Below are 22,477 nucleotides of genomic sequence, written 5' to 3' on the forward strand. Positions count from 1 at the left end.
GATACTCCGCCGTGGTACATATACCTTCTAATTCGTCTTGTAGTATATCTCCGACCAGTTCCTTCAGCTTCGCAAACGGCTTTTGTTTCTTAGGTATTGTTCTAGAAGCACGGCCAACTGAAGTTTCCCGCGCCAACTAATTTGTAATAATTTAACCATTTGACAGTTTGGGGTTTCCATATATTCAATATTCTTCATGTATTCTAACATACCCTCCTCCCCGGACGACCAGCTGCACCACTCACTGCTGTCACTGCATCATCATTTGCAAAAGAAAAAGCGGGTCGGTAAGGCCTGTGACTCATGTCGTATCAAAAAGACCAAATGTGATGGGAAGAAACCCTGTAACAAGTGCACACAAGACAACAAGATCTGTGTGTTCACCGAGAAAAAAAAGGTTCGTGATAAGTCACATCCAAGTGGCTACGTCGACTTGTTGGAGACTCGCTTGGATCTCTTGACCCAGGCATTTGATAAAGTCATTCGGCTAGCGGCCCCTCAGGTGGGCTTTTTAAACGAATTGGTGGAGTCAGCCGGTGCTGACGGTGACCTGGTAGTACCAATCAACAAGGTGATTCATTATTTGATCACTGAGCAGGGTCTTTTGAAGAACTTACCGTTGGAATGGGAAAATGGTGCGTTGATAGCTGCAAATTTCAACCCCAACGATATTGAGTCTGCTTCCAGGAAATTTGCCAACCACAAAATGAACGTCCACCTGGAAGATACCCAACGCAGTCCCATAAAGGAAGAGCTTGATGATAACTTTGATGGAAATCTTGATGTTCAGGTTGATGTAGATGTTGATGTGGATAATAATCTTGATGACTTTAAGGACGAGTTTGACGACCTCAATCACAACAATCTCAAGTTTGACCATTTGCTCAAAGGGTACTCGGGTGGTGGGTTTGTTTTGGCCAACTCAGCCACGTTGAACGACGGCATGTCGAACGACTTCAGCGACTTTGAAAGCGACTCCAACTCAGTGTACTCCCTGGCCCATCCCCCTGAATCATCATCCATTGGTCCCAGCGACACGGTGCTGCAACCCATGAGTCCTAGCGTAAAGACCCCGTCGTTGTTTGGCACTAACGACTCGGGACTTTTCCACCACCCAAACGGCTCCTCTTCTTCGTTGACAAGCAATCAGCTTCACACACCTGCTAACCTTTCGCCCTCCAATACGGTGGATGGCCTTCCCACCTCACGGCCTGAGATGGTACGGCGGTCGTCGTCGATTGTCACGCGGTCCCGGTCCCCTTCGCACCAGAAGCTCAAGAGCATGGGTCATGTGCACAAGCCCATCTATTCTTCTACCCATCATTCTTCACATAATATGGCCTCACCGGGAAATGCCAGTCTTACTCACTCTAGGACCAATAGCTATACGGGTGATGCAAGTGCCAAATCGATTCTTTTGGACAATGACTTCTCTTTGCCGTCGGAGCTGATCAAGATGCTGGAATTGAGTTATGATGACAATATGTTGGGTGGCTTGTAATATAGGAATTGTTGGTCTGTTTGTATATTGGTAATTTATCGGTTTTCTAAACTTTTTTGCAGCCATCCGGCGCGCCACGCGTAGTAAATTATAAATCCGAAATATGTATTCTATAACCACAAAAAGAAGAAGATTAATTGAAAGTAAACGCTATGAAAATTGATTGAAAAATGGCACGGGAGAAATTGTAAGGCTTTTAACTTTGTACGTTGCTTAGATGAAAACCTTGAGCAAAACCATCGAGGCTAAAACGTATAAAGAAACACTTGGTTTGGCAGCATCGCCTTCATAAGTGTTGATTGCAGGGATCTGACTGGAACTCGAAGAAGCAGAGGGCACAGCAGTGGTTCTTTCCGAAGTGTTGGAGCTCCCAGTCTGGTCATTATTGCCCTTGGTAGGGGTATTGGTCGTGGGAATATTGGTCGTAACAGTATTGAAACCCAGGGTATTTTCTGCTGCAAGCGAAAAGCTTCTGGTGGAAGTTGGTTCCGGAGAACCGGATCCTGAAGCACTGCTAGTTTGTCCTGAAACAGTTGGTGTTCTAGTGCTGGCTGTTGGGTTAATGTCGGGATTGGTTGGTTGAGTCTTACCGCTGTTTGAGACTAAGCCACTTGCTGAACCACCTGCAGAAGCCCAGGAACCGGAACCGGCAGAAGAACCCGAGGCAGATGCTGGTGAAACTGACGTGGTAGGTGGACCAGTAACAGCAGGAGATGTCGATAAAGCGGCGGGTGTTGAATGTGCTGGAGAACCAGAAACAGAACTATCTGAGGTAGCAGCATCTGATAGATTCACAGTGCTGATCGTATCAGCTGTATCAGAGCTGGTTGCACTGACAGTAATATCTGGTGAACTGGTGTCCGAACCACTGTATGTTTCCGATGGTTTTGTGCTGCCCGAGTACTCATAACTGGTGTGTCCTGCCTGCGAAATGGTTCCAGAAGAAATGGTTCCAGAAGAAGTGGTTCCAGCTGATGAAATATAAGCACTTGAGCTGCCTCCTCTAAAGCTACTCGAATCAGTTACAACAGCTGCAATGCTCGTGACGCTAGCACTAAGCGAAGTCAGCGAAGACGATAACGCAATCGAACTGTTTCTGTATGGTGGTACCAAGGATGCAGATGAAGAAGGCACTTCCACTATTACTGTTTGTATTCCTCCTGAAGACATTGGAGGAGCCGTAATAGTGGTGGTATAGGACCCGGCCCACGTACTAGTGATAGTAGTGATTGGAGTAGGCACTTCAACAATCACAGTTTCGGTTTCACCAGAAGCAGCTGATTCAGTGACAGTCGTGGTATAATCTCCACTCCAAGTACTGGTAATGGTTGTCACTGGAACAACTGGAGTAGGTACTTCAACAATCACAGTTTCGGTTTCACCAGAAGCAGCTGATTCAGTGACAGTCGTGGTATAATCTCCACTCCAAGTACTAGTGATAGTAGTGATTGGAGTAGGCACTTCAACAATCACAGTTTCGGTTTCACCAGAAGCAGCTGATTCAGTGACAGTCGTGGTATAATCTCCACTCCAAGTACTGGTAATGGTTGTCACTGGAGTAGGCACTTCAACAATCACAGTTTCGGTTTCACCAGAAGCAGCTGATTCAGTGACAGTCGTAGTATAATCTCCACTCCAAGTACTGGTAATGGTTGTCACTGGAACAACTGGAGTAGGTACTTCAACAATCACAGTTTCGGTTTCACCAGAAGCAGCTGATTCAGTGATAGTCGTAGTATAATCTCCACTCCAAGTACTGGTAATGGTTGTCACTGGAGTAGGCACTTCAACAATCACAGTTTCGGTTTCACCAGAAGCAGCTGATTCAGTGACAGTCGTGGTATAATCTCCACTCCAAGTACTAGTGATAGTAGTGATTGGAGTAGGTACTTCAACAATCACAGTTTCGGTTTCACCAGAAGCAGCTGATTCAGTGACAGTCGTGGTATAATCTCCACTCCAAGTACTGGTAATGGTTGTCACTGGAGTAGGCACTTCAACAATCACAGTTTCGGTTTCACCAGAAGCAGCTGATTCAGTGACAGTCGTGGTATAATCTCCACTCCAAGTACTAGTGATAGTAGTGATTGGAGTAGGCACTTCAACAATCACAGTTTCGGTTTCACCAGAAGCAGCTGATTCAGTGACAGTCGTGGTATAATCTCCACTCCAAGTACTGGTAATGGTTGTCACTGGAGTAGGCACTTCAACAATCACAGTTTCGGTTTCACCAGAAGCAGCTGATTCAGTGACAGTCGTGGTATAATCTCCACTCCAAGTACTAGTGATAGTAGTGATTGGAGTAGGCACTTCAACAATCACAGTTTCGGTTTCACCAGAAGCAGCTGATTCAGTGACAGTCGTGGTATAATCTCCACTCCAAGTACTGGTAATGGTTGTCACTGGAGTAGGCACTTCAACAATCACAGTTTCGGTTTCACCAGAAGCAGCTGATTCAGTGACAGTCGTGGTATAATCTCCACTCCAAGTACTAGTGATAGTAGTGATTGGAGTAGGTACTTCAACAATCACAGTTTCGGTTTCACCAGAAGCAGCTGATTCAGTGACAGTCGTGGTATAATCTCCACTCCAAGTACTGGTAATGGTTGTCACTGGAGTAGGCACTTCAACAATCACAGTTTCGGTTTCACCAGAAGCAGCTGATTCAGTGACAGTCGTGGTATAATCTCCACTCCAAGTACTGGTAATGGTTGTCACTGGAGTAGGCACTTCAACAATCACAGTTTCGGTTTCACCAGAAGCAGCTGATTCAGTGACAGTCGTAGTATAATCTCCACTCCAAGTACTGGTAATGGTTGTCACTGGAACAACTGGAGTAGGTACTTCAACAATCACAGTTTCGGTTTCACCAGAAGCAGCTGATTCAGTGACAGTCGTGGTATAATCTCCACTCCAAGTACTAGTGATAGTAGTGATTGGAGTAGGTACTTCAACAATCACAGTTTCGGTTTCACCAGAAGCAGCTGATTCAGTGACAGTCGTGGTATAATCTCCACTCCAAGTACTGGTAATGGTTGTCACTGGAGTAGGCACTTCAATTACTATTACATCCGTACCCCCGGAAGATGCATATTCAGTTTCAGTACCAGTAAAATCACTAGCCCAAGTACTGGTTGTTGTTATAGTTGGAGTAGGTACTTCAACAACAATGGTATCAGTTTCCCCTGTATAGGTGAGGGTAGTGGTTTCGCTTCCAGTCCAAGTAATGGTGGTGTAAACCGTTGGAGTTGGAACTTCAATGATAACCGAGTCGGTACCACCAGTTTCAGCATAATCGGTTTCAGTGGTAGTATAGTCACTAGCCCAGGTAGTAGTGGTGGTTCTAGTTGGAGTAGGTACCTCAACAAGAACGGTTGCAGTACTACCAACGTCAGCGGTTTGTGTAATGGTGGTTTTGAAACTGCTTGCCCATGTCTTAGTGACTGTGTTAGTTGGAATTGGAATCTCAACAACAACGGTATCAGTTTCCCCTGTATAGGTGAGGGTAGTGGTTTCGCTTCCAGTCCAAGTAATGGTGGTGTAAACCGTTGGAGTTGGAACTTCAATGATAACCGAGTCGGTACCACCAGTTTCAGCATAATCGGTTTCAGTGGTAGTATAGTCACTAGCCCAGGTAGTAGTGGTGGTTCTAGTTGGAGTAGGTACCTCAACAAGAACGGTTGCAGTACTACCAACGTCAGCGGTTTGTGTAATGGTGGTTTTGAAACTGCTTGCCCATGTCTTAGTGACTGTGTTAGTTGGAATTGGAATCTCAACAACAACGGTATCAGTTTCCCCTGTATAGGTGAGGGTAGTGGTTTCGCTTCCAGTCCAAGTAATGGTGGTGTAAACCGTTGGAGTTGGAACTTCAATGATAACCGAGTCGGTACCACCAGTTTCAGCATAATCGGTTTCAGTGGTAGTATAGTCACTAGCCCAGGTAGTAGTGGTGGTTCTAGTTGGAGTAGGTACCTCAACAAGAACGGTTGCAGTACTACCAACGTCAGCGGTTTGTGTAATGGTGGTTTTGAAACTGCTTGCCCATGTCTTAGTGACTGTGTTAGTTGGAATTGGAATCTCAACAACAACGGTATCAGTTTCCCCTGTATAGGTGAGGGTAGTGGTTTCGCTTCCAGTCCAAGTAATGGTGGTGTAAACCGTTGGAGTTGGAACTTCAATGATAACCGAGTCGGTACCACCAGTTTCAGCATAATCGGTTTCAGTGGTAGTATAGTCACTAGCCCAGGTAGTAGTGGTGGTTCTAGTTGGAGTAGGTACCTCAACAAGAACGGTTGCAGTACTACCAACGTCAGCGGTTTGTGTAATGGTGGTTTTGAAACTGCTTGCCCATGTCTTAGTGACTGTGTTAGTTGGAATTGGAATCTCAACAACAACGGTATCAGTTTCCCCTGTATAGGTGAGGGTAGTGGTTTCGCTTCCAGTCCAAGTAATGGTGGTGTAAACCGTTGGAGTTGGAACTTCAATGATAACCGAGTCGGTACCACCAGTTTCAGCATAATCGGTTTCAGTGGTAGTATAGTCACTAGCCCAGGTAGTAGTGGTGGTTCTAGTTGGAGTAGGTACCTCAACAAGAACGGTTGCAGTACTACCAACGTCAGCGGTTTGTGTAATGGTGGTTTTGAAACTGCTTGCCCATGTCTTAGTGACTGTGTTAGTTGGAATTGGAATCTCAACAACAACGGTATCAGTTTCCCCTGTATAGGTGAGGGTAGTGGTTTCGCTTCCAGTCCAAGTAATGGTGGTGTAAACCGTTGGAGTTGGAACTTCAATGATAACCGAGTCGGTACCACCAGTTTCAGCATAATCGGTTTCAGTGGTAGTATAGTCACTAGCCCAGGTAGTAGTGGTGGTTCTAGTTGGAGTAGGTACCTCAACAAGAACGGTTGCAGTACTACCAACGTCAGCGGTTTGTGTAATGGTGGTTTTGAAACTGCTTGCCCATGTCTTAGTGACTGTGTTAGTTGGAATTGGAATCTCAACAACAACGGTATCAGTTTCCCCTGTATAGGTGAGGGTAGTGGTTTCGCTTCCAGTCCAAGTAATGGTGGTGTAAACCGTTGGAGTTGGAACTTCAATGATAACCGAGTCGGTACCACCAGTTTCAGCATAATCGGTTTCAGTGGTAGTATAGTCACTAGCCCAGGTAGTAGTGGTGGTTCTAGTTGGAGTAGGTACCTCAACAAGAACGGTTGCAGTACTACCAACGTCAGCGGTTTGTGTAATGGTGGTTTTGAAACTGCTTGCCCATGTCTTAGTGACTGTGTTAGTTGGAATTGGAATCTCAACAACAACGGTATCAGTTTCCCCTGTATAGGTGAGGGTAGTGGTTTCGCTTCCAGTCCAAGTAATGGTGGTGTAAACCGTTGGAGTTGGAACTTCAATGATAACCGAGTCGGTACCACCAGTTTCAGCATAATCGGTTTCAGTGGTAGTATAGTCACTAGCCCAGGTAGTAGTGGTGGTTCTAGTTGGAGTAGGTACCTCAACAAGAACGGTTGCAGTACTACCAACGTCAGCGGTTTGTGTAATGGTGGTTTTGAAACTGCTTGCCCATGTCTTAGTGACTGTGTTAGTTGGAATTGGAATCTCAACAACAACGGTATCAGTTTCCCCTGTATAGGTGAGGGTAGTGGTTTCGCTTCCAGTCCAAGTAATGGTGGTGTAAACCGTTGGAGTTGGAACTTCAATGATAACCGAGTCGGTACCACCAGTTTCAGCATAATCGGTTTCAGTGGTAGTATAGTCACTAGCCCAGGTAGTAGTGGTGGTTCTAGTTGGAGTAGGTACCTCAACAAGAACGGTTGCAGTACTACCAACGTCAGCGGTTTGTGTAATGGTGGTTTTGAAACTGCTTGCCCATGTCTTAGTGACTGTGTTAGTTGGAATTGGAATCTCAACAACAACGGTATCAGTTTCCCCTGTATAGGTGAGGGTAGTGGTTTCGCTTCCAGTCCAAGTAATGGTGGTGTAAACCGTTGGAGTTGGAACTTCAATGATAACCGAGTCGGTACCACCAGTTTCAGCATAATCGGTTTCAGTGGTAGTATAGTCACTAGCCCAGGTAGTAGTGGTGGTTCTAGTTGGAGTAGGTACCTCAACAAGAACGGTTGCAGTACTACCAACGTCAGCGGTTTGTGTAATGGTGGTTTTGAAACTGCTTGCCCATGTCTTAGTGACTGTGTTAGTTGGAATTGGAATCTCAACAACAACGGTATCAGTTTCCCCTGTATAGGTGAGGGTAGTGGTTTCGCTTCCAGTCCAAGTAATGGTGGTGTAAACCGTTGGAGTTGGAACTTCAATGATAACCGAGTCGGTACCACCAGTTTCAGCATAATCGGTTTCAGTGGTAGTATAGTCACTAGCCCAGGTAGTAGTGGTGGTTCTAGTTGGAGTAGGTACCTCAACAAGAACGGTTGCAGTACTACCAACGTCAGCGGTTTGTGTAATGGTGGTTTTGAAACTGCTTGCCCATGTCTTAGTGACTGTGTTAGTTGGAATTGGAATCTCAACAACAACGGTATCAGTTTCCCCTGTATAGGTGAGGGTAGTGGTTTCGCTTCCAGTCCAAGTAATGGTGGTGTAAACCGTTGGAGTTGGAACTTCAATGATAACCGAGTCGGTACCACCAGTTTCAGCATAATCGGTTTCAGTGGTAGTATAGTCACTAGCCCAGGTAGTAGTGGTGGTTCTAGTTGGAGTAGGTACCTCAACAAGAACGGTTGCAGTACTACCAACGTCAGCGGTTTGTGTAATGGTGGTTTTGAAACTGCTTGCCCATGTCTTAGTGACTGTGTTAGTTGGAATTGGAATCTCAACAACAACGGTATCAGTTTCCCCTGTATAGGTGAGGGTAGTGGTTTCGCTTCCAGTCCAAGTAATGGTGGTGTAAACCGTTGGAGTTGGAACTTCAATGATAACCGAGTCGGTACCACCAGTTTCAGCATAATCGGTTTCAGTGGTAGTATAGTCACTAGCCCAGGTAGTAGTGGTGGTTCTAGTTGGAGTAGGTACCTCAACAAGAACGGTTGCAGTACTACCAACGTCAGCGGTTTGTGTAATGGTGGTTTTGAAACTGCTTGCCCATGTCTTAGTGACTGTGTTAGTTGGAATTGGAATCTCAACAACAACGGTATCAGTTTCCCCTGTATAGGTGAGGGTAGTGGTTTCGCTTCCAGTCCAAGTAATGGTGGTGTAAACCGTTGGAGTTGGAACTTCAATGATAACCGAGTCGGTACCACCAGTTTCAGCATAATCGGTTTCAGTGGTAGTATAGTCACTAGCCCAGGTAGTAGTGGTGGTTCTAGTTGGAGTAGGTACCTCAACAAGAACGGTTGCAGTACTACCAACGTCAGCGGTTTGTGTAATGGTGGTTTTGAAACTGCTTGCCCATGTCTTAGTGACTGTGTTAGTTGGAATTGGAATCTCAACAACAACGGTATCAGTTTCCCCTGTATAGGTGAGGGTAGTGGTTTCGCTTCCAGTCCAAGTAATGGTGGTGTAAACCGTTGGAGTTGGAACTTCAATGATAACCGAGTCGGTACCACCAGTTTCAGCATAATCGGTTTCAGTGGTAGTATAGTCACTAGCCCAGGTAGTAGTGGTGGTTCTAGTTGGAGTAGGTACCTCAACAAGAACGGTTGCAGTACTACCAACGTCAGCGGTTTGTGTAATGGTGGTTTTGAAACTGCTTGCCCATGTCTTAGTGACTGTGTTAGTTGGAATTGGAATCTCAACAACAACGGTATCAGTTTCCCCTGTATAGGTGAGGGTAGTGGTTTCGCTTCCAGTCCAAGTAATGGTGGTGTAAACCGTTGGAGTTGGAACTTCAATGATAACCGAGTCGGTACCACCAGTTTCAGCATAATCGGTTTCAGTGGTAGTATAGTCACTAGCCCAGGTAGTAGTGGTGGTTCTAGTTGGAGTAGGTACCTCAACAAGAACGGTTGCAGTACTACCAACGTCAGCGGTTTGTGTAATGGTGGTTTTGAAACTGCTTGCCCATGTCTTAGTGACTGTGGAAGTAGGAACTGGCACATCCACAATAACTGTTCCAGTTTCTCCTGGGCCAGCAGAATCTGTGATGGTAGTGGTATAACTACTTAACCATGTACTGGTTAAGGTAGTGGTTGGAACAGGCACATCCACAATAACTGTTCCAGTTTCTCCTGGGCCAGCAGAATCTGTGATGGTAGTGGTATAACTACTTAACCATGTACTGGTTAAGGTAGTGGTTGGAACAGGTACGTCCACAATAACTGTACCCGTTGAACCAGGACTGGCCGATTGAGTGACAGAAGTAGTATAACTACTTAACCATGTACTGGTTAAGGTAGTGGTTGGAACAGGTACGTCCACAATAACTGTACCCGTTGAACCAGGACTGGCCGATTGAGTGACAGAAGTAGTATAACTACTTAACCATGTACTGGTTAAGGTAGTGGTTGGAACAGGTACGTCCACAATAACTGTACCCGTTGAACCAGGACTGGCCGATTGAGTGACAGAAGTAGTATAACTACTTAACCATGTACTGGTTAAGGTAGTGGTTGGAACAGGTACGTCCACAATAACAGTAGCAGTACTACCAATTGAAGCGGATTTTGTGACAGTAGTGGTTCCCAGGCTAGTCCAAGTGGTAGTGGTGGTGACAGTTGGAATTGGGACATTCACCAAGATGGTTTCAGTATTTCCAGCAGCTGTGTTATATGGTAAAGTGGTGACTTTGGTAGTGGCCCCAGTCCAAGTCGAAGTAGTGACAATAATGGCATTACCACTGGACCCCGAACTTCCACTGGAATAAGTGTTCCAATCCCGAAATTGATTGGCATTAATAGTAGTCCCATCACCACACACCACAGTATTGGTGAGGGTGACTCCTAAGTAACCATTTGAGGGAAATGGAACCAAAGTATCCATAAACATCCTATATCCAGCTGGAATATTACTGAAAGTTACGACATAACCACTGGTACTACAGGTACCTGTCATAGAAAAACTGGAATAAGTTGGCTTTACCATCAAAAAGTCGTTCAAGTTATTGGTAATACCAACGTGCATGTTGTTACAGTCAAATCCACTCACAGTCATACCAAAAGATCCCGAGACGATACCACCGTTACAGGTAGCACCCAAATGGTAAATTTGTGTTCTTTTCATCGATGGCATTGATCTAACTAGTTGATAAGACTTAGCATTTGAAGAAGTGTTTTCTGAAATAACCGTGAAAGTGTGGGTCAAAGTATTGCTACCGTCATGGAAAGAAGCAGTATTGGTTCCAGCCGAAAAACAAGTAGAATCAGTCAAATCAACAGAACTACCACCTCCCCCAGGATTAAAGGTGAAGGGGAATGACACCGTTCCAGACGCAGAAGTGGAAGTAGTGATGCTGCTGGAAACCACACAGTTGATAGTGGAGTATGGGACGATCAATTCTCCGTTACTATAAGTACAAGTGGCATAAGTTGTGGATCCTACAGCCAAGTTGAAGGTGGAGGCAGAATCTGTAAACTTCAAGACACAGTCTAAAGTCAAGGTGAAGGTGTCACCGGCTGCTACATTTGCACCGTTAATTGTCCAACCCAAAGTGGCGTACCAACTAGGACTCAGCGGGATCTGATCGTATCCACTCGACTGAAACGTAAGGTCATTGAAGGATGTGAATATTCCGGTAACTTGCGTCGCAGCAATAGGTGAAGCACAAAACCAAAGAAGTACCCAAAAGAGCCTAATCATTTTTATATGGGGATTAAGTTTGGAAAATTGAGGCCTTAGTTTCGAAACAGAGAACTAGGGGTTCTGATCTATATATTTTGACCCCATCTCTGACTAAAAAAAAAAAAAAATGTTTCTAGAAACCATCGCTTCATCATCCAATTATTATGCATGAAACCCAAATAAAATAATAATACCTTATTGCTTAAGTCCAAAAAAGTGAGGCGATAGTACGCCTCATGTTTTACCAGTGCTCAGTGCTCAATTGAGATGAGATGAGAAAAGAATCTTGGGTAGCCAGCTTGGTACTGGCGTACTGGTATGTCGGTGGTACTCCAGGGTTGTGAGTAGCGACTGTCAAACCAGCAGATATCTAATGGAAACCATCGATTCAAAGTAAAAAAAATACAAATACAAGTGGGATGATAGTGAGGGCAAAGTCTTATAAAATATCATGGGGCCTGGTGTGTTTTTTCTACTCCTAGATAAAATTTACATTTAGTCTATCTCCCTTATTTGCGGAGGGGCTACAATCAGTAGCCAGTATGAATTTTTTGGCTGATCTATCGTGACCGCAAAACCTGTCAACCTGTGGGGGAACTTGTCGGTAGACTTTCTGGGTTGACCTTTAGACAGCCTTGTGTTTTTTTTCAATTGCAATTGTAAAGCAATTCTATTATGGACAAACGCTCACATGGAACTGAAACAGAAAGTAATATTTCCTGTATGTAATATATTTCGCTTAACGCTAGCGAAACCTTCGATTCTGGGGCAGCCCGTAAACAATCCATACGATACGAAGAAACCAGCTACGCCTAATCTACAAAATATATACTGACAAGCTTAATCGAGCTCCTAGTACTGGTTGGTTCAGTGGACCAACTACCAGCTGAGCTGAGATTTTCGATATCCCTAAAAGTGCATACCGGTTATTTCGAGATGGTATTTTTTTCATTCTAAATTTTATTTTTTTTGGAAAAAGGGAAGCATCGAAGGGCGCCATAACGGTGACCCAATCTTCGGACATGTTCGTATTACAGAAACAATCACCCAGTCCTCACTACTCGGCATTGTGCGACGTACGATCAATGACGAGAGCGCGTAAAGTTAGATCAAGACATGCCGAGAAATTGTTGGCCTAGCTCTTTGGAGGCGGGCAGCCAAATGAGGTGAACAAAGTACAAGGACCTGGATCTGGGGTAGGTCGTGCGATTTGGTGAAATCGCATAATAGCATGATCAAGGGATTTGGTGCGAGTGCCTCAAAGTTTCGCTGGTATTTTCCATGTTATTTTGTGAGGCTCAAAACTCATTGTACGGCATCTGGTAATAATTACGAGTATAAGGTTTTTATTCGTAAAATTAGCCAGTTTGGAGCAGTTTAGCGAGGTTGTTTATCATTTCATTAAACCTTGTTTTATTTGTATATTTCATTTGTTCTCATGAAAGTTGATTGTAAGACACGTTTCAGGAGTAAGATAAGTATTTCATCAACCTTTTTGTCAAAAAGGGTTAGGTCTATGGCCCACCACGCCTTTCAGTTTGACATTTCTGTCAGCTGGTTTGCCTCAATTTCACATGAAACAAATTCGGGCGCATAACTGTCACCTTATTTTCAAACATACTTTACAGGAAATATTATTTCTCTGTATATGGTTATTTTTTGGATGGTTGATCCCACAACAGCTCATGCGGTTTGGAGCCGTATCGTAGGCTAAGTTTAATCGCCATGCATGTACAGTTTGACTCGTTACGTGCCTGTGGGGGATACTGCAGGGCTCGTCCAAACGTCTAATATCATCTAAAGCTAGTGTAGCCCGAATATTCTTCTGGGGTGCTTTCAAGGGGGTTATTTTAGTCTTCGCCCATTTCAGATATAGAACAGTCGAACTTGCTAAGTTCTACTGCTCCGGTTTACTGCATCGCTGTTGTGTCGGTTGTCAGCTGTTATCTTCGAAAGTTTCAGTTGTTCGTAAACTGTCCAACAGTGCTGATCCGAGCTTTTACCGAAATTTTGATCGGAGCAACTAACTAAAGAAAAATGGATAAATCAAAAAATATAGTAAATTACAGCCTTAAACATAGGGGGCCCGTTGCACCCCTCCGGATGAATAGGATCGCTGATAAGAAGAAAAAGAAATGCTAGGGTCAGTGTTAATAGGAAACGGGTAGAAAAGATGCACTGCTTGAAGATGATGGTGCCAGGGATCTAAATGCCTCACAACAAAGAGCATTCAATCACGGACTAATAGCTTCGGTATTTGTAATGGTGAATTGTTCAACTTGCGTGAAGAAATTGACATTTCGGTGTAGATTCAAAACTCCGCCTCTCAGACCGGTACTAGTCATGATTTACAACCAGTTTCTTGTCGTTGCACGTAGATGTATAAATATGTACCATTTATGCAAGAGGTATAAGTATCATTATGTACCAAATATGCAAGAAGAGTGAGGTTTTGATGAAGTCTTTTTTGTGCGCGGAGTTGTGGCCAATTCGCTTAATGCTTTGGTGGATTCTTACAAAATCTTCTAGGGACCACTTTGCAATATTTCAAGCGGAGTTATTGGAATATAGTGTTCCCGTATAATCCGGCAATACTTAATGTTTGAAAATTTCATCAAAGTGGGTTCCTAAGTGAGTTCGTTTTAAGCGTCGTGCGGAGTGTCTATCAATGCTTCCAGTCAATCATATGGCGTCGGTGATCCTATTGTCTAGGCCGGTGTGTAGGTCACGTGCGTGGTGGCTGGCTGTTCGTCTGGCGGTTGAGAATTGGTGCTAACTGACGAAGCCAACCATTCGCACCCGCACGATTTCTACAACCCTGTCAACCTCCTACCAAAAACCACCCAGCTTCCGCCTGATGTCACCCAATCCAAATACCCTCTCCTCCATCTGTGCTCTCCATCATTCCATATGTCTCTAGCCAATTCCCCTGTCTCTCTCTCCCAATTTCTACCCACTCATTTCCCTCTCAGACAGCCGCTTATTTTTGTTTGTGCTCAAAACGGGAACCTTCGCATTTTCCTTAAAATCAAACGAAGAAAAACTAAATCATTATTTACCAACTCCTTCCACGTCAGACACATATCACACCAAGTTATCTGCTAGTAATGGACGAGAAGTACCAGCAGGATTACCCCAACTCTCACTACTTGAGTAACTTGAACAACTTGAATGGTACCAATCAGCATGTGGACCTTAATCGATTACCCACGTTAGGAGAGATATTATCTAACAGAACCAAGTCACCAGTTGACCTCTTCACTTTTTACAACTTTATGAGAGAAATAGAGAATAGAGTGGAGTACTTGGACTTCTGGTTTGATTTGGTCAACCACCTCAACTTGTGTAAGTATTATGTCAAAGGATTGAGACAATCACTCTTAAAACAACAGAACCTCCATCAGCAAAGGGCATCCAACTTACTGGAAAATCATAAGAGTTTAAGTTCCAGTGTGTTGTTGGATATGATCATCAACGATGATATTCTTCAGGACAATGACTCCAACCGGTTGTCCCAGTTTTTAAGAGGAGACTTGAATGTGACCGACCCTAAATTGGTAGATTTGATCAACCAGTATGAGGCTGACTATGACCCAAAAACGCAAAGAGACTCGGGAGCCTCTAGCATTCCATTGATGAACCTGCCTCAGCAGCAGTACCAACAACAGTACCAACTGCAGTATGATGAAACTTTCAGGCCTCCAAGTGGGTTTTCTTCCATTGGAGAAAAGCGAATTTCTTCCCAATCCAAGCTAATGGAAGGCCTCCTGACATCTGAAGACGTCGAAAATAGAATGGATCCCCACTACCAAGGCGCTGGCGCGAACTACACTCAAGTGAACCGAGATTCCTCGATAAACCCATCATTACTCGAGAAGCTCGTAAAGAGTTCGCCTCATGATAGCATGTCAGGTAGCCTTATCACCAGAAACAAGTTAAAAGACTCGACACAAAGCTTGCTTCTCAAGTACTTTGTGGAAGATGCAGAGAAGTACTTGAACTTACCAGGTCATTTGAATCAATATATCATCAAATCGATCGAAATCGATGGTAGAGATGATCCCGATATTTTTAATGGAGTCAAATCATATATTTTCAACAAGATCGAAAACGAACATTTGCCCAACTTCTTGAACTTCATAGCCATCAAAAACTTGAACTCCAACTTTATCAGAATCATTGTTGGGTTGTTTTTCCTTTTCATTGCATTTTGGATCGGCTACGTTTTAATCTTTTTGGACTATTCCAAGTCCCTCAGAATTCCGGTGTTAGTGCCGTTCTTCATTGGATTCTACTGTCTAGTTTCAGCCATCTACTTAATTGATCCAGTGTTGGTGTGGTTTAAACGATCTCAATCATTTCAAGAATCTACAAGGTTCATACGATTGCAGGAGCCATTTATCTTCAAGTTATTGGTGAAAAGAAGTTTATGGGTAACATTTTTGATCCTATTATGCACCGCCATATTGACAGTAGTTTTTTGCCTTGTACCAGGACACCGATTATAATAGCATTACCTGATGAATATACGATCACATCAATGAATTCCGCCAATAAAGAGGTTTATTGCACTAAAAATTTATACATAATGAATTAATAGACCTTAGGCTAAAATTAGTTGTCGTTCAAGAAAGCTTCTCTCTTTTCAGCGACTCTTTGTTGTCTTCTTTCACGAGCAGCCTTGTTCTTGGATCTTCTAGCTTCAGCTTCAACCTTCAAGGAGTTTTCTCTCAAAGCTTCAGCCTTGGCCTGGATGATGTGTTCGACTAATGATCTCTTGTGTTTAAAGGTGTTACCCTTGGCAGATTTGTATAACGAGTGGTATAAGTGCTTGTCGATCTTCTTAGCATCTCTGTATTTAGCCAATAATCTTCTCAACACTCTCAATCTTCTCATCCACAAAACTTGGGCTGGCATTCTGGCGTCGGCAGTACCCTTTCTCTTACCGTAACCCATGTGTCTACCTAAACTCTTGCTTTCCTTTAAGGCTCTAGCTCTAGATCTAGAGTGAACAACAGCTGGCTTCTTGACAATGGTACCATTTCTGTACAACTTTCTGATGGCTTGTCTCGAGTTAGCGCTGGCGAGTTCACTGGTTTCGTTAGGGTCTAACCAGATCTTTCTCTTACCAACTCCGACAACGGAAGCAGCTAATCTCTTTTGGGTTCTTAAGTTAGCCATTATTTCACGGATTAGTTTAGTAAAGAAAAATTTTTCGAGTAGGGGATTTTTTTTCATCAGTGAGTGAGAAACTGGTGTGTGAGTACCAACTCCTTCCTACTCATATTTGGGGCTCGATTGGGAAACTGTGTGCACAAACGGTGCAGTGTTCGCACACAATTCCTCTGGTGCGCAGTCACAGGGCTGTGCCCTGGTGGTTCCGGAGGTTTGGCGGTACGGTTTTAGAACTGGTATTTTGTAGGAATGGAAGGGTTTTGGAGTGTGAGGTGTGAGGGAGGGATGATCGGACTATATTTTGGTGGGCATGAGCGATATTTGTATTTTTTCGTGGTTTAGCCATGAAGTCATACTCTCTTCAACTACAGGTTATGTAAGTGTTGAGTGTGTAGAGTTGTATATTGTAGGACACTAAATGGGTTATGTTTGTGTTTATGTTTGTGCCGTTTGTGCTGTTTGTGCTGTTTGTGTTGTTTGTGTACTGGTTGTGTGATCTTTTTATACCTTAGGTGTAAAGAGTTAATCTGGGTATCTTTCTTCTCTCATTTCTGTGATTTTCACCATATTGATATTCTATTCAATATTTCTAAAGGTCACAAAACCTCCCCAACCAAACCCACTCAATCCAGAAATGATCTTAAGCTACTACGACACCATTACCAAGCTGATGGGGTATCTCTACATCTGCTTTACTGGATCCACAGTTGCAGCCAACTTTGGTCGTGTACGCCCAACTTTTAATCACTAGCACACATGACACTACAATCAGCCATCAAACTATAAGTTCTTGAACAGAAGAGCTATAATAGAAGTTTAATAGGCTCCACCAACCGAAGTAGTTTATTTTTGATGGACAATAGCTAATGCCAGCATCTTATATGCTTTTCTCAAATACTACAGTCTATGCAAATCTTCACGCATAGCTCAAATAGTCTTACCAAAGAACCTTTGACCCACACTAATAACAGAAACAACAATATCCTCTTTTCACCCTCTTCAGCACACATTTCTTAATATTTGTCTGCCTCCACATATATGACTCTGATAAAAAGTGCGGTTCGATTTCTGATGAGATGAGTAACAAAAAAATATCCTCAACTGTACTACAATGGCCAAATCATTAAGATCCAAGAACGTGTTAAGGGCCAAAAGCATAAAGAGAAACAAGGAGTTCAAGGACCTTGATGATAAGAGACGGGAGAGACTCGCCAACAAAATGAAGGAAGAGTTGAACAAGCAAGACAAGACTGGTAGTAAGCTCGAAGATAATGAAGCGGTGAATGCCGATAAGAAGATCTCAACCTCCGGGTGGAGAGACTCCAGGAAGCTGCAGTACAAGCAGAAAAAGAACAGTAAGAAAAAGACTGGCAAGGCATTGAAATTCTAATACATATAAAGGGCATTTAACGGGTTATTTCTTACATTCTCCTAAAATAACAAAATTACATTTGGAGTTAACGATATATTGATGTTACAAACTTGATGATTTTATAGTAAATATCGACACTATTTCCCAAAAGAAAAATACTTCTCGTAGCCAACTCTCTCTAACCTTTCGACCTTTGTTAACACCTCGCTTTCCATGTTTAACATGTATTGGTTCATTTCATTGAGCCATTTCTCATCATCAGTACCCAATATACGGATAGCCAACAATGCCGCATTAGTGGAATTGTTAATGGCAACGGTGGCCACAGGAATTCCCCTAGGCATTTGTACAATCGAGTGTAAGGAGTCTACTCCATCCAAAGTGGACCCCTTTACAGGGACACCTATCACTGGCAAAGAGGTCAAAGCAGCAACCATTCCTGGTAAATGGGCAGCACCACCAGCCCCGGCTATTATACACTTGATACCTCTTCCCTGGGCCTGCATAGCAAACTGTTGCATTCTTATAGGAGTTCTGTGGGCAGAAACAATGGTCAATTCGAAAGGAACTCCAAACTTCTTCAAGATATCGGCACCCTGGGACATGACTACTAAGTCGGAATCAGAGCCCATTACAATAGAGACCAATGGCTTTTGATCACCTTCAACTGGAACTTCATATGATGTAGCTTCCCCTAAAATATAATCAAGTTTACGTTCACAGTTGGAGATAGAAGTGTCGACGACGTTGATGTGGCCCATTTTCCTCTGGGGTCTAGATGTCTTTCCATATAGGTACACACTGGTGTTTGGCAATTCCATGGCTCTGCGACACACCTGTAACTCTTTATTATGTTCTTTATCACCCAAAACATTCAACATAATCGAGTGAACGGATGAGTTGGTTAAGCATGTAAAGTTCTTGGGTAAGGGGAGGTTTGTGATGGCCCTAATGTGAGCCTCAAACTGAGATGTAACACACGAGTCAATGGTATAATGTCCGGAATTGTGGGGTCTTGGAGCAATTTCGTTGATCAAAAGTTCGCCGTTTTCCAACACAAACATCTCGATTCCAAAAATGCCACATCCAGGAAACGTCTTGATGGCATTCCTGGCTAAAATTTCGGCTTTTGCCATTACAGAAGCATTCACTGGAGCAGGGCAATACACCAAATGACAGATGTTATCTTTATGGATGGTTTCCACAATTGGGTAGTTGAAAACTTCCCCTTCGATGGATCTCACAACCATGACTGCCAACTCCTTGACAAACGGACACCATTTCTCGGCGTACAAAGGACGGTCCTTCAAGAATTCAAGACCTTCTTCGATTGAGTCTTTGGTCTTCACCACAAAGTTGCCTCTGCCATCATACGCCAAAGTTCTTGATTTCAACATCAACGGGAACCCAAGCTTATCAGCAATCTTCAAAACTTCTTCACGACTATTCTCGTTCAACGCCACAGATTCAACGACCTGAATATCATGTTTGATTAAATGCTCTTTTTGCAAGTACTTATCCTGGATCAACCTTATAGTTTCCGGCAAAGGATAAATCTTGATTCCAGTTTCAACTCGCACCTGCTCCAAAGCAGCAACATCAACGTGCTCGATTTCAACCGTCAATACGTCTGATTGAAGGGCCAACTCCTTAATGCTCTTGTAATCAGTAAATGAGCCATCAACATGTACTTCCGATGCATTGATTTGTTTGGCGGGCGACAAGCCCTTGTCCAAAATACGGGTGCGGACGTTCAATCTGCTGGCAGCTTCGACCAACATTCGGCCCAACTGGCCTCCTCCCAAGATTCCTACTGTTTGAGTATCCATACTGTAATGAGATGTAGATAGATGAGATTTTATATTAATGCGCACAGAGTCAGGTGCGGCGGTGACTCGGGAAAAATCTCGTCACGTGACCACTACCTTTTCTCTGACTCCTATACAGAAGAATTGAATAGATTCGCTATGGGACTGGGCAAGCATGTCTTCGGTTTATTGGTGACCTGGGTACGGGGGTTCTCCGTAGAGAAATTGGTAGTCGTAGTCTAGATGCTGGAAATTTGCACCCATGGGCATTTGCATTGGCTGCGAATACATTGGGCCTCCTAAACCCTGAGAGTGTGCAGCAGAGCCGGCACCGTGTGGGACGGGCATGGGGCCAGAGACCGGCACAGGAGCAGGTGGGAGCGGCGACAGAGTGACCATTGCCAACGGCATCAGAGGGTTCAAGCTCATGGTGTTCAAGCCTAGGTCTTCATCAGGATTCTCTCGCTTGAGTTTATAGTCCATGGCACCAAAGTCTGTTTGGGCGGACGAAACATACGATGGGTTGGTGAAGGGATTGGAGTCGGCGGTAGTACCTGTACTAGGGCCTGCCGGGTCGTAATAGTTGGAGTTAAATGTAACCACCTGAGGAAAAACCTGGTCATCCACTGTGTCAGGAAGCAACAATCGTGAGGTGGTGGTAACAGCATCCTTGAGGTCGTTCACCTTGACGAACTCCCACAAGAAGATGTGTTTGATTTTCCGTTTGGGAATTTTCAAAATGGTATTGTGGCCAGCCATATTTTCGTCCTTAGTGACGGGATCATCCTCGTAGAGAATTTGCTTGATGGTCAAGTGATTGATGGTGTTGATGTTGGAATTCATTTCGTTGTCGAGGAAAAATTTCCAAAACTTGTTCAAGAAGTCGTAGTTATCGTTCAACTTGATATGGTTTTCGTTGATTTTGAAAAAGTCTTTCCCATAGTTGTAAATGATCGTGAACATCGAGTACTGCTTCTCTTCCAGTCCAGCGGGTCCTCTAATGAACAAGTTGGTCTTCAATCCCTGGCCAATCGAGTAGTTGAGAGGAAAGTTGGTAGGTAACTGGATTCTCACCAAGTTGTGCAAAATCGGTAAGTTCAAATTGTTCATGCTAATGAGCTCCGGAAACCTATTGGAGATGTTGGCATTTGGCTTCAACTTCAAGCTGGTGATCTCCTGGTTATCATGTAAGGATAATATTATCGGGTTATTGAGCATGGAGTCATAAATCGACATGTAGAAGTTTTCAATCATCAAGTTCATGGTCGACAATTGCAAGGGATGTGGTTTGGACTTAAGTTTCTTCCCACCGTGAGCCGGCTCAGAGTTAGAATATTGCCTCTTGGGGGCCTTGTTGAAACCCAACGACTTGTTGAGGTTGATTTGCAGAAATATCTCCTCGAACTTCTTGGTGTTCTCCATCTGCTCCTTGTCGTCTTTAAATGAAGGTCCTTCGTTTATCAACTTGATGACATCGAGTCGTTTGCCCAAATTCTTGATTACCTGTATGTGACTTGAGACCTGTTTTCTGGTACGGTACTTGCCAGTTTTGGTTAAGATATAGTCACTGATCAACTCATTTCGGCCACAGGATCGTCCACTGATTTTGATCTTATTGAGGCCATTCTTGGGAATGATCGACAACACCTCTTCAAACGCCAATTCCACATCGTCCGACCAGATGTCCTTGTTCTTGTCGAGAAGGTCACCAGAGTACTCATCCCCTTCGTCTGGGAAAAGCATATTCCCCATAGACCCGTGTCTAGTGGCACTTTCGGGTTCTGTAACACTCGAATCCTCACCCGAGTCGTCATCACTGACTTTCTTTTGGTTCAAGGTGCTAGGACTAATGGTCCCCAAAATCTTGCGGATGGGAGTTTTTTCTTCGTCGAGTTCATCAAGTAGGTCTGTGGTAGAACTGTTAAATTTGGTGGATCTAGGCATTTCTCTTCGAACAAACTTGCTGGACTCGTGGACCTGGTATATTTGCTTGCCATTTCCATCGAGGGCTATGTCCACAATCATAGGGAGCTTTTTGTTGGTCTTTTTGGTGGTAGGGGTTTGTGTTGGAGTATGGGACATTGTTTTGAATGAAAGACAAGGGTATGAGTAGTCCGAAACTGGGGGGAAAAACACAAACAAACCGGTCAATGGATTGGGAGATTACTGCTCCAGAGGGTTGATGTTCTCGTAACACGACAAAGGCACGGTGATAAACAAAGGAACAGGAAAGTAATAAAAAGGAACGGACGTGAGAAAAATTGACTATCTACTTTTCTCGTTTTCTCGTTTGTTTTCGTGTATTTTGTGTTCACTAGAAAACAGCGAACCAATGTCACTAAATCTTATTTGGCTTGATATGGAAACAGCAAGGGCGAGGTTATATAAAACCGATATAATACCAAAGTCGGGGGGATAAGAAATACAACAAACAACAAAAAACAAAAAATATTAAGAAACCTCAAGATACAGTATTTGCAATAATGAAAAAAAACAGTTAGGCAGTATTGGGAAATTATTATTATTATGCAAGTGAAAAACGCCAGAATATAGGCAGTCCAGAGTTTTTGTAACCAAAATGTACGTCGTCAAGCTTGAAAAAGACAGCTATTAAGGACATAACAACAGGAGCAAAGGTGCCAACCTTTTGTTACAGGTTCTTTTTTTTTATTTTAATTCTTTTTTGGGGGGACGAGTTCTGTGATTTGCCCCAATTACTGTTGTTTGTATTTGTTCTATAAACGCCGTCGAAGATAAGGAAACAATTGCGTGAGGCATGTATGATTCCATTGTATAGATCTATTGAGGAGTAGCTTTTTCAAGACTGTGGTTTGACTCTAGTAAGTATTTGATACGTGCTGTCGAGCAAGTTTTTATTTTTATTTT

At 43.6% G+C, this 22,477-nt stretch overlaps 7 protein-coding genes across 7 annotated transcripts; 3 read left to right on the forward strand and 4 right to left on the reverse strand. All coding sequences in view use genetic code 12, as the record gives it.

The window, feature by feature from the left end:
- Window positions 1-196: 196 nt before the first annotated feature.
- Window positions 197-1,501, forward strand: FCR1 (Fluconazole resistance protein 1; the record flags this gene model as incomplete). The annotated part of the gene is made up of 1 exon (XM_006686375.2): window positions 197-1,501. One exon carries the CDS (start codon window positions 197-199, stop codon window positions 1,499-1,501), a length of 1,305 nt encoding a protein of 434 aa, XP_006686438.1.
- Window positions 1,502-1,714: 213 nt separating this feature from the next.
- PSN45_003778 (agglutinin-like sequence (Als) protein) lies at window positions 1,715-11,254 on the reverse strand (the record flags this gene model as incomplete). Its single annotated transcript, XM_066158156.1, has 1 exon — window positions 1,715-11,254. The coding sequence occupies one exon, from the start codon at window positions 11,252-11,254 to the stop codon at window positions 1,715-1,717; it is 9,540 nt and encodes a 3,179-aa protein (XP_066014253.1).
- Window positions 11,255-14,343: 3,089 nt separating this feature from the next.
- On the forward strand, window positions 14,344-15,848 carry RAX1 (Bud site selection protein, Revert to axial protein 1; the record flags this gene model as incomplete). The annotated part of the gene is made up of 2 exons (XM_066158157.1): window positions 14,344-15,669; window positions 15,837-15,848. 2 exons carry the CDS (start codon window positions 14,344-14,346, stop codon window positions 15,846-15,848), a joined length of 1,338 nt encoding a protein of 445 aa, XP_066014254.1.
- A 2-nt stretch (window positions 15,849-15,850) lies between these two features.
- Window positions 15,851-16,417, reverse strand: RPL19B (60S ribosomal protein eL19; the record flags this gene model as incomplete). The annotated part of the gene is made up of 1 exon (XM_006686372.1): window positions 15,851-16,417. One exon carries the CDS (start codon window positions 16,415-16,417, stop codon window positions 15,851-15,853), a length of 567 nt encoding a protein of 188 aa, XP_006686435.1.
- Window positions 16,418-17,522: 1,105 nt separating this feature from the next.
- Window positions 17,523-17,801, forward strand: PSN45_003781 (uncharacterized protein; the record flags this gene model as incomplete). The annotated part of the gene is made up of 1 exon (XM_006686370.1): window positions 17,523-17,801. The coding sequence occupies one exon, from the start codon at window positions 17,523-17,525 to the stop codon at window positions 17,799-17,801; it is 279 nt and encodes a 92-aa protein (XP_006686433.1).
- A 119-nt stretch (window positions 17,802-17,920) lies between these two features.
- On the reverse strand, window positions 17,921-19,612 carry ADE2 (phosphoribosylaminoimidazole carboxylase ade2; the record flags this gene model as incomplete). Its single annotated transcript, XM_006686369.2, has 1 exon — window positions 17,921-19,612. One exon carries the CDS (start codon window positions 19,610-19,612, stop codon window positions 17,921-17,923), a length of 1,692 nt encoding a protein of 563 aa, XP_006686432.2.
- A 165-nt stretch (window positions 19,613-19,777) lies between these two features.
- PSN45_003783 (uncharacterized protein) lies at window positions 19,778-21,673 on the reverse strand (the record flags this gene model as incomplete). Its single annotated transcript, XM_006686368.2, has 1 exon — window positions 19,778-21,673. One exon carries the CDS (start codon window positions 21,671-21,673, stop codon window positions 19,778-19,780), a length of 1,896 nt encoding a protein of 631 aa, XP_006686431.2.
- Between the last annotated feature and the right edge of the window lie 804 nt (window positions 21,674-22,477).

This window comes from Yamadazyma tenuis, chromosome 5, assembly GCF_029203305.1.
Source record: "Yamadazyma tenuis chromosome 5, complete sequence".
Taxonomy (NCBI): Eukaryota; Fungi; Ascomycota; class Pichiomycetes; order Serinales; family Debaryomycetaceae; genus Yamadazyma; species Yamadazyma tenuis.